At 35.3% G+C, this 12,349-nt stretch overlaps 1 protein-coding gene across 1 annotated transcript in view; it reads right to left on the bottom strand.

The window, feature by feature from the left end:
- Positions 1-12,349, bottom strand: part of LOC128993053 (uncharacterized) — a 42,167-nt gene that overhangs the window by 15,800 nt on the left and 14,018 nt on the right. Inside the window, exons 6-9 of the mRNA XM_054416808.1 lie at positions 10,508-11,758; positions 8,729-8,824; positions 7,160-7,408; positions 6,228-6,330 (exon numbers count right to left, since the gene is read on the bottom strand). Of these exons, the coding sequence (XP_054272783.1) occupies positions 6,228-6,330; positions 7,160-7,408; positions 8,729-8,824; positions 10,508-11,758 (1,699 nt within the window). The remainder of the gene's footprint in view (positions 1-6,227; positions 6,331-7,159; positions 7,409-8,728; positions 8,825-10,507; positions 11,759-12,349) is intronic.

The raw sequence follows: 12,349 nt of genomic DNA on the forward strand, positions 1-12,349 counted from the left end.
GTCATGCGTCGAGAGGACTATCGTTGTTTTTAACAGATTATACTTTTGACCTTCCGGCACTGTTGACTCAGTGAAACTGAACTTATATTGTATCTTATTTCGTTATATTAAAACTGCTGTTGCATTAGGTCAAATTCCCAATAAGTCAATTGCTTTAACATAGACCACGTTTTTAGCTCGGACTGTACTATTTGACTTACTGGGACTTTTGATCTACAGACACTGCAAACATTGTAGTTTTTGACCTAGCGGCACAGGTATAAATTATTTGACCTTCCGGGACTGTTGACTTTCTGCAACGCGTCCCATTTTAACCCTTGAGTGGTGTCTTTGGTGAGTGAGTCCGATGACGTAATATTTTCATCAAGTTCCTGCTCCTCTCGCTAGGATGCAGGACTTGTGTCTCCTGCTACCTTCCTACCTCGAATCAGTCTACCAACAGATGCGAGGGCGTAATTTTGAGGTTACAGATTTGTCTGCAATTGGGTACGTCGGTCCCCTACACCGAAGACACCTAGGGTGTGATTGGTCCAACATACCAAAGATACCTAAAATGAAATATAGTACTATATATAATGTAACACTATGCTATGTATAATACTACTAGCAGAGTACCCATCCTTTGTACGGGGTTGGTGTATAAGTGTAAAATGCTAATTGAAGTTATACTCTAACTTAGCGTTTGCAATGGGAGAGGACACAGTTAGATAAAATTAGCTTCTTTAAATTTACGGTATACTTAGTATTACACATCTACCATAGCAATAATGTTCTACCTCTCCACCTAAACAATAGAGAAAAATAAATTATTAAAAATTCGCAAAATATTGCAAATTATTCATGCAATTAAAAACAAACACAAATTTAAACAATCCTACTTTGATAGTTCTCATTGCCTATCACAGTTTTTTGTGGCTGGTTAGTTCAAATTAGCTGTTTATATAAATGCAAAACAATAATAGTGCTGCACCCTGTTGGTAAATCTTATAACTTTTTAATACCGGTACTTTTGCATATCATAGAACCAACTTTTTTAGTTGAAACAGCTGACTAAATACTTTAATTCCCTTTAAATATGAATACTCATAAGGTTAACATGGGGAACTACAGAACCACTGGGGCGGAGCCCGAAACGATTTTTGAGATAAGAATATGCCTATATGTTAATCGGGAATATGATCTATCATCATGCCAAATTTCAGCCCAATCCGTCCAGTGGTTAATGCGTGATTGAATTTCAAACAAGCAAACAAACACACAAACTTTCACATTTATAATATTAGTAAGATAAGATAATGATAGTGTAATTTTTTTATATAATAAAAATTATAATATAGTAATCATTTTACATATTTTTAAGTTACAAAAACGGTCTCACAGTCTGAAGATACCAAAGGTGTAGGCCAATCAAAGTCGCCATTACTCTATGGGTAAAAATGCATTTTTTGAAGTCTCAGTCAAAAGGTTAAGAATATAAGGAATTCTGATGGTTTATTTTTTTTACACTAACAAGTCCATAAAATTTCATAATATATCAGTGAAGGCTTTAGTAATTTGGAAACAGTATTTAACTTTTGATAAATGTATTATATTTTTTTTTTATATGTTACCAATACTCAGATGGTTTTTTTTCACGATAACCCCCATAAAAATGTAAACATATATAGGAGTAATAATTTTACATATTTTTATCTTTTATGATTTTAGTTATATAAAAAAAAAAATCTAAAATGGTCTCGCAGACGGAAGACACTAAATGTGTGATAAAAATCAAGACACCACTCTAGAGAAGTAATAAACATGATGGTATACCCAAATATTTGTCTTCAAAGGATTACTTTAGACTGATTTTGGTGTCATATTTTATCTACTAAGATAATGGCTTTGTACTGTTCTTGTAGGCCTAAATGTTAAATATAGTCAAATCTTGATTATCCAACCTACAGTATTCAAGAGAAGAACAGGCGCAGAAAGTCACTCGATCTTCCACCGGAGGTGTTCAATAAGTTAAGTATATTCATAAGCATAAGCACAAGCTTATTCAATTTTAGGGATCCAAGAACAAATATACAAAAGCGTTCCAGAGAGTTTGTATGCAACCTGTACATGAATTTGAACTCGTGGTGTTTTTGATCTCTGTGGACTTCAAAACGGAAAAGTAAATCGGTCCCGGGTCCAGGTCTTATGGCGAGACCTACGGTAATGGCTTATTCCCTATAGGGTTAAATTTGCTAAAAATAACCCCGCAGCAGCAAACCTGCAAACTAGTGATGGTCGGATCCGGATATCGGACTACCGGATCTGAGCTAGAACCGAAGCCCGATCGGATCCACAAATGGAATGGAATGGATCCGATTTTTTTTATACTATTAACACAAAACGGGCGAGTATTCGAGTTCGAGTAGAGTACGGCCTTGAAACTCGAGCTTATCTTTGAACTCGCCAGTTTGGTTTAAAATTGTAAAAAATCAATATTTGTTGAAATGTAACTTGTGTTTACATAAAATGATGGATAATTTGTATTACTGTAGATTCTACAGTAATACAAATATAGAAATAACCAAAAGAGGTAGTTGTCCTAACCTATTTTTATAGCTGTCACGACAGAATAGGTCAACTCAAAGCAGTCACCGGCAACTGACTGGCAATGGTATACTGACTTGACACAGAATAGAATGACGTGATCGGTAGTGATTTTGTTTTAAAGTAAGCCTACTGTTTCACAATAGAAAATTCCACTACTGAACTGTTACGTAAGCAATAAATTTATGTTTATAAAAGTCAGAATAGAAACACTATAAAGGCAAAACAATAGAAGGGAGGGAGGGGTTGTGCAATGACTTCGAAATGAGCGGAATAGCAAAATTGAGTAGGGGGTTGGGGGGGAGGGAAGGGTGAGACCTTTGAGCTATATTTAGACAAGACTTTCACAACTTCCCTAATGGCTGGGTACGGGGATTACAATAGCAGGTTTTTCATTGCCTGGTTTGACTTTTGTCTTTTTGTGTAGGAGATTTGAATAATCAAACACTAAAATTAATAGAATAACAATAACACACAAAGTAAACAAGAAATGAAATACAGAACACGATGATTTAACACTGTCACTCAATTTTGTTGTCTAGAAGGGTCGGTGAACTAATCAATAAATAGCCAAAACCAGTTTCCTCCCCCTCTTGCAGTCTCACCACCACCCCTACTCCCCCCCTAAGCCGGGAGGCCCAAAACTTTGTCCTTGAAACACCCTAGCCTCTGAAACAATAAACCCTTACACCCGCCCGTGTTTCTGTTTTGACAACAGGTTTATGAATGCGTTCACTATTTTTCATTTTCCAGAATTAACTATCAATTATTATTATTTGCAAGTTACAAATAGGAAACTACATGACATTATGGTATTCAATGACCCATGTATTATCAAAAATTAATAATTCATTACTTATTTTGATAATAAAAAGCATTCATTACATCACGCAGCACTTATTGATATATATATATATAATTATCAAAGTTACTGTTACTTTATACAAAATAAAATAGGTACAAAATTGTGTGGCCAGTCAAACTTTATAAACAAATATTTTATTCTATAAAATACAGATGGTAAATAGGGGTTGGTTTAAAGGAAATAAAATACAAAACAGATTAATTAATTATTTTGATAAATTATAGAAAGGTTATGGGATTGATTGAACTAAAATAACCGCAGGGAAACTTATAAGTAGAAAAGACGTCAACCACAATCTGTTTAATCAGTACATCGTTGAGAGAGAGAGGGGGAGAGAGAGAGATAGCAGATAGGGGCGTTTGATAGGGAATCTGAAACAAGGAACAACGATGTGACAATACTCGTTTATAGCCTTATTGTCTCGTCCACTACATTTGCACACGTGACCACTTTTTGTTTCTTCCTTATCTATCATCCGTCCCAAAATGGTATTCCTGAAATAGTTTGTTGGTATAATCTCCCCTCCCACACAAGGCGCAGTGCTCAGTGCGTACACTGTAGGTTGTCACGGCAACCGTGTGTCGTCATAGCGACTAGCCAATCACGCACTCGCACTACGTTGTAGATTACGATACGAATAGCTGTGTTAGAAAGACAGCGCAATAGGTGGTAGTTTGTCTCTTTCGTATCTCCTCAAAATTACGATCGATAATCAGATAATCATTGCGCAACGTAGAATTGTGATAACTTTGTTTTCAATAACGACACATATTAAGTGTTTTTATATGGACACAGTTAGTCTTTGACATTGCCTAGCCATATGAATTATTTTATTTAAAAAACCCGCCCTTGAAAAAATAAAAAAACTTATCTGTATTTGGATCCAGTACCAGGGCCGGATTTCCCAATAGGCCCGGGCCTATGGGCGCGAGCTCCCAGAGGGTGCACGGGCGTGAAGATTTTTTTAAATATCTAAAAATAAATAGTCATACTTAAAAAAAAAAAAACTCTGGCTAGTAAAGCATTCTGGTTCCGAAGTTCATAGGTAGAAATAATTGTTAGAAAATGTAAACTATTCAGAATTACACATCAATTTCGTTACAACATTGGTAATACGGCACTACAGGAGTAGGCTGTAGGGATGTTGACGACCGCACTGGCACTATGCTGGCTGGCCTGGCGCTACTGATTGGAGGGATTAGGGGCGCATGCATGCTAGACACTGTTACCACCCTCACCTTACAAAACAAAAAATCTTTTGATTAGTTTACTACAATCTGCATGATCAAGCTAAAATATATAATACGTCGTGTTTAATATTTTTTAAATGATGAATTCATCTTTAAAATTAACGAAAAAATATTAATCTCAGTTTGCAATAGGTTTTACAAAAGTTCAATACCCTCCAAAGCACCATAAATGCTGTAATTTTCTCCTCAGACCTAAGGATGAGTATGGTTGGCCGGAATATTGCTCCGTTTTGCTTTTAAAATATAACCTAGATGCAGTATGGCCATAGATTAATATAACTCAAATCAACTTCTTATCACATTGTGAATTAATTTTTTTCACGTCTAGTTCATGTTGGTGACACTGGACGTTAGTTTGACTTACTTTTGTTTCTATTTTTTTAGGGGTAGTTCTATGATGTGTGTTTTAATTTCTTGTAATATAACCAGGAGACGACCTATTGTTTGTGATTAGATCGTTTTATTTAGGATAAAATAGGTTTAATAACAATAAATGTTTTAAGCTAAGAATGATGACAAGTCTACTAAAGGAGTATATTTAATCTATGGTAAACGTAGTGTATGTAGTTCATGTTATTGGGCCTGAAATTGGAATCAATGGCCATGTTTTTTTGCAGGAATGCTCGGAGGGTGGAGTTGTTTTGTTTCAGTCCCACAAACGTGAGCATTTACTAAAAGCATAAAATTGCTAAACGTGTTTAAGACGGCATATTGTTGCTAAACAAGTCAAATCTTAAAATAACTTGCAATGATAAAATTCCGACGTGGAGTGGTATTCAAGCAATTAACTTAGGCCTAGGGGCACGATATAGTTTTAAATAAAGGTTTAAAGGAATGTAACTGTGACCAGACTATATGGGGCGGAAAATTATTTGGGCCTGGGGGCGCCAAAATGTTAAATCCGGCCCTGACCGGTACCAACATTTTCTTGGATCCGCCCATCACTACTGCAAACTATAGTTATTTGTGCAACTAGTGAGAAAAGTGAGCAATTGACTCACTCGAGAGAAATCCTTACTCACGAGCCGTAGGCGAGTGAGGAATGGTTTCTCGAGTGAGGCAATTGTACTTTGAACTCGAGTTGCACATTATACTTTTCCTACAGTTACCATAAAAAAATAAATTGGTGAAGAAACATAACCTATTTTTACACAGAAGTGAACTGACGTGCGAATAGCCACTGCCTTTAATATAACATTTAATGGGAAGTGAAAAATACAACAGTACAACAGCTGACCAGCTGATTTAAAGCCAGTGCTGCCAACGTATTTCGCGCACATACGACGTTGCCTGCATGTTACGCGCTCACTATTTCGTGCCTTCACGTTGCAAATCTGGAGTGAGACAAAGTAATTAGAGTGAGACAATGTTAACATTGTCTCACTGATGAGCGAATTGGCCACTTTGCTTTCTCAAATCAGTGAGTGAACATGTACATTGTTAGGTAACTGTAGGAAAAATGAATTTCCTAGTTAGATTTTCAATATATTTCTTATTTAGGACTAAACAATGTTAATTTTAATGAGTACTTAGGTTTGGGCCTTTTTGTCTTCTTTTGGTCTTTTTTCTGGGGATGGTGTGAGTCATCAAAATCTTCCTTTGACGATTCTTCTATTGTTACAGGAAACTGCCCTGCAAACATACAGATTTATCAAACCTTAAAAACAAAAACAGACAATATGTTCTAAGTGAACTATAAGGTTAGTTGATCAAATTGTTTACTAACATTTCAATTCAAATGTACTAGGCATGGGCGGTAGTTAGCTAACACATATCTGAAGCGGATTGCACGGACCTTTCGTGTTAAATTAAATGAAAGTTTGACCTTTTTTATCTTTTAATTAGTCATAGTCAAGAATTTATTCATAGGTAAAGTAACATACTTAGCCTACATGAATACAATTTTTAATTCATCTAAGTATAAGGACAGGTCCATTAAATATACCTTGAGACTCCTTTTGGAAATATTGGGTTTTAGTTCCATTTAAATTTTTAAAGGAGGAGGAAAAATTCATGTTCTGCATTGACAGTCTTTTTTAAGAGCCCTAATTTATGATTTACAACGAGAAAGTTATTTTTGTTCAGTGTATTGTGAAGCGGTCCTGCCAACATTCATCGTCAGATGACTGAAGTCATGAAGCAGTGAGATGGCTGATGTCATTTGCAGGCCCTAATGCAATTTGTGAGGGTTAACTGTTGAAATGGGCACTTTATGGGTTTTTTATAAGTTAAAACAACATAACCTGCAATAGAGAAAACTGAAAACCTTATCTACCAGCTACAGTGCAACCTCTGTCAAGCCCAATAATAGGCCTAACCACCCAAACGATAAATAAATATAAAATCTTAACCCCTTTATAATTTGACCCATTACATCCTTACTTTCTAACCTGGCTAGGATTATGATCCCTTTTCAGAATGAGTGTGTAATTTGAAAGACAGACATCAACAAATTACTTACTTTTTAAAGACCTTTTCTTTTTATTGTTGCTGCATGACAAATAAGTAGTCATTTTCTTGATTTTCTTGTAGTAATTGTGGATGTAGTACTTAATGTCGCGCCAAGAGCGACGATCCAAAGCCGAGTTCTGCCTGATGCACTGTTCGCACTCTTTTTTTCCTGGAACCACACGTTTTTGGATCGCCAAATGGAAGAAAGTCATCACTGCATCCTTTTCTTCAGTGGTCCATGATCGCTTAGGTATTGGTTCTGAAATTAAATTTTTATCGTGTTAAGAAATTTAATGGTAGGAATAAAAAATTGGTTTACCAATGAAGCCTTATACTCAGTTTTATAAGTATCCCACAAGCTTTTAAAATAATTAAATATTTGACTAAAAAATGTAAATCTGTCTTTCAGAAAAATTAGTTTTTAAGCATAAATTAGGCTTTGTTTATAGCAGATAAAAAAATTGTAAAAAACTTTGGAATAAGGTAAGAATAGGGTGAGCAGTGATGGAGTGTGATGATATAGCTGCAAATTATGTCTTGTGAAGTTCACTCCTCAAGTCTGCACTGCGAGTAGTGTTGAATTTAAAACTATTCTTTACAACAAAATCAAACATATTTGCAAATAGATAATGAAGATACGCTCGATGTTGAGCAAAATATATGTCCATTCTTGCTATCATTTAAAATTTAAACTGAAACAAAAATTAAGAAAACAGAATTTTTTTACTTTTTTTAAATTTACTATTCTTTTAGTGAACTTGAATGCCGGCTATTTGAATTAAAACCAGAACTCAATGGAACTCTGTATATGAAGTATATTGATTGATATTACAGTATGTAGACACCCTGCTAGTCTGGAAAGTTCGGCACTTTGGCGGTGCCGGATTGTTGAAAATACCAGATTACTCTGCAATTATTGCGAGACTAGAGAAAATATTGCTAATTATAGAGCATCAAACAAATTGATGGCTGGCAGGCTATCATTACATGTTTTACTGTGCTTTCCCATATTTCTTATAGTAGTGATGAAATTGCTAAAAATAAAAACGTAATAAATATTATGTAAATAATAAAATGTATAATAAAATGTAATAAATTAAATAGAAGTCGCTCTCCACGTAGGAGGGTTGCTTCTGGTGTATGACGATCGCTTGCAACAAATATTTCCTGCACTGGGAAAACTATTACAAGTGCGGTCGCAAACGTTTGCAAAGGAAAGCTCAGCCTACAATGGCCAGTTAAAGTTCCAGGGTCTCCGATAGGGGACGCTCCTGACTTAGGACAATTGCTCGCCAGATATAACTATCCCTTCTGAGGTAGGATGATTGTTCCCGAAATAGGACGGTTGCTCGCCACGTAGGAGGATTGTTCTGAGGTAGGCTGATCGCTCTTGACAAAGGACGATCGAGCAGGCTCTGTTGAGAGCTCTCATTGGGCTTAAAACCGCACTCAACAAAATTTATTTGACTATTTTACACCAGTATTGAAAGTGCAGAACATTAGATGACAGAAGACCACCGGTATAGTAGGTACTGTGCAATTTTTAAAAATCCTCATCAAAATTAAATTTAAGACTTACTCCTTAAGGGCCTTTTTGTCTTCTGGTGTTCTTTTTTCTGAACGTTGTATGGGTCATCATCCTTTGACAATTCTTTCATTGTTACATCAAACTTCCCTGAAATCATAAAAATCCATTAGATATTTGTCAGTTTATAAAAAGTAAAAAAGCTAATTTACAACAATTTTAAAACAATTTTAATTTAAATGTACTAGGCATACAGCAATGAGCTAACAAAAATATTAAGTGAATTGGAAAAGGTCATTGGTAAATTATTGGGAAATTTTAACTTTTTATCTTTAAATTACATTTTTTCAACTAAATCTTTTTCAATCAACATAGTTGATTGAATTGAAACCCATGTTGGTGGGGAGATTGGGATTGTAGTCTGGTTTAGACCCAGTGACTGCTGGTACGCAAGGTAAATAAATGCTAAAGAAACTAACAGTTAGAGGAATTGGAAAGGTTGTAGCTTTGGTACCGTAGGCATCAAACCATTTGCCTCAGAGCAAATCTATATCTGTGAATTGTAATTGCCCGAGGCGCTATCGTCAACCCATTCTCAGGTTACAGCGCCAGTGCAAAGATCTCCCGCAATCACGGCTCCATAGTCAACATGTATTACGCTCACAGCGCAATCACCAACACATTCCGCCGTCACAGCACTATATTCAAAATGTCACAGCGCCATCTAGAACATCTCCCGAAATGATGACACGATTGTCAAAATGTTCAATGCTCGCGGCACAATCGTCAACAACCGACCCCCCTATCAGCGCTATTGTGAACCTTGTTATTTATAATCATTTTCTGTGTTATACGACATTATTGATTAGGTCTGATAGTTGATGAAAATTATGGAAATTAACACATACAATTCACTATTGTATTGGCACTATTGTAATTCTTAATGAATGAACAATAAAGAATATTGTATTGGATTGTATTGTAGTTGAGACTTTACTGAATATATAGATTAGATTAGCCTGTATTTCTAAGCTCAATAAACTTTGAAGTTCACAATTTAAAATAAACCAGAGTTAATGTTTCAATTACTTTAAGAAATTGTTAATGTCAGTTTAAATGACATTATTACACCATTTTAGGTTTTTGATAAGAGTGATATTTTTGTAATTGCACTACATTAAGAAAATCTCATACAGTAACGAGTTTGCTTCGGCATGGACTTGTTGCAACACTCACTTCAAAGTAGTGCCTTTGAATATTGATTAGATGATATAACTGGACGTTCCATCCCCATGTCTATGTTGTCACCAGGTTTTAAAATAGAAATGTATGGAAAACTTTGTATTGAGTTGGATCGTGATGTTTAATTGCTGATTTTTGTTGAATATGCACTTTCTAACAAAGTCAAAATGATAGGACTTTTTATTGCATCTGAAAAGTCTTGTCAACTATCTCAGGAATGAAAAATGTGGTTGAAAATATAATTTTAGACACTGGTTCATTCTACTTTATTCTTTATCACTAAAAAACTGGCGACAGCTGGTCTATATGGATGGAATGTCAACTTCAGTATCCACTTACTGAACTAGAACATTCACCAGTAAATACCCCACAGCAAACATGTCCAGTTGTTTTAAACTGTACTGCAGAGAATCTCATGATTGAATACCTAATATATGACCAGGGAATATCATCAACAATTTTAAAAATGTTATAAATTAGGGTGAACAAAACACAAATTTATTTGAACAGGGAGATGTAAAACCAAGTAGGAAACGAAAGCTTAACTAAAAGGTATAGAAAGAAAAAAATCTTGTTTCATTGGGATCCTACCTGCATTGTGATTAAGTTCTGAGTTTGCACCTACTTCTTTGGTTGATTCTTGAGATTCGACAATTGAATTTGAGAAACATTGTACGGACCATTTTATTTCCATTAAATTAAGAAAATCTTTTAAAGATTCACTCTTTGATTTATTACAATTTCTTAAGGCCTCGCCTCGCTCAATAGTGATACATCTCCTCAAACTGAATCCTAATTTCAGAGCCAAGGAAGGAATTTTATACTGAGGCTGTAATGTTTGATTTTCTGAATCAATTTTGATACACATTTGCTTCACTGCGGCTACCAAATTATCAATCTCAAATGGTTCAAACCAATCTTTTAAAGTTTTATCTCCACCCCCTGATAGTTTTCTTAGTGTTAGTAGAAGCCGTCCCAACTGTCTCATTTCTTGTCTTATTAATTCGTGTTTGGTTAATCCATACTTCTCAAATTGTAAATTGCCTAGTTTTAGAATGAGGGGGTCATTTTTACATGTCTCTGTTACTTTATCATCCTTCATAGGTTTTAAGATTTTCTCATTAAAAATTGCTGGCTGGTTATGATCTTGTATTAGAGAACTCATCAACAAAACTCTACTTTCTACCTGAACTCTTCTCCGCTCTATAACTAATGGTTTGTTGAATAATTTCTGTCTCTTAATATTGCATGAATATCTGATGTGATGCCAAAGATGCTTTTTAATTAGGAATCCCAAGCAGTAAGGACACGGTGAGAATTCACTATAAGAAACATCCTCTCCTCGATTAGGCCGACGGACAAGGATCAGTTCACCAGATTTCTTTGATAACACTTCAATGTTGTGATGGTAATCGCCGATTCTACCCAAATCTATAAATCCATTTCTCCTAACAAGAGATTTTTTTGGCATGGCCAACAATTTAGCTACCTCAATTTCTGTGCTATGTATATTTATAAAATGTTTGTGTAATTTTGTCATTACTCTGTAACAAAACATGCAACAGTGACCTTTACTTCTTACTATATTTCCTCTATCATCCCTTTTCACTTCATTTACAAAAATTCCTTTTTTCTTCTCATTTCCTTTTTCTTTACTAGATTGTATTTCTTCTAAGCTATTTTGTTCATTTACGTCTTCATCTTCAACAAACCCTGTTGTCTCGTCTGACTGGTTATTATAAAAATCATTACACTTGGGCTTATTCAAAACAGTGTCATCTTCAACCGAATCTGAGACATGGTAAATGCATTTGACTGGTCTCTCAATCCATGAATCACCCTCTGTAACAGAAATAAACAGTGTTTATCAATATAAAATGCCCAGGAATCCTACTTATTTGATAACTCCTTTGGCCATTGAAACCCTAGGCGGTCTTTGGCCTAGCCAACCATGTGCCTCCAGGATCCTCTGTCTTCTGCCAACTCTAGGTCTGCTCCCATTCTTCTTAGGTCCTTTGTAACCTCGTCAACCCATCGTATCCTTGGTCTTCCCTTTCAACGGAAATATAATACAAAAATTCAATTTAAATTTTCATCAAAAATAAATACAATTTAGTAGTATGGAAAACATTGATATTTCATTACTTGGCCAAAAAATCTATGTTCGACAAACACATCGGTAACCTACCATTGATGTAAAAAAACATCGACTATCGATGCTCATCCCTACAGAGTACCTCTTAGCACCTGCTATACCATCTCTCTCACCTCTGCATTGAATGTGGCCCAGTCATCTCAGCCTTCTACTCTTTACCACTCCCACAATATTTGGTTCCCTAAAGCCTACAATTCTCTCAACTCTCTTTTTTCTTATTCTCCATGAGTCTCTCTCTTTTATTGGTCCAACAATTCATTCATTAGGCTAATAAATAA

This window comes from Macrosteles quadrilineatus, unplaced genomic scaffold (genome assembly GCF_028750875.1).
Source record: "Macrosteles quadrilineatus isolate MER2022 unplaced genomic scaffold, UCM_ALF_1.0 Scaffold_4__1_contigs__length_99947679, whole genome shotgun sequence".
Taxonomy (NCBI): Eukaryota; Metazoa; Arthropoda; class Insecta; order Hemiptera; family Cicadellidae; genus Macrosteles; species Macrosteles quadrilineatus.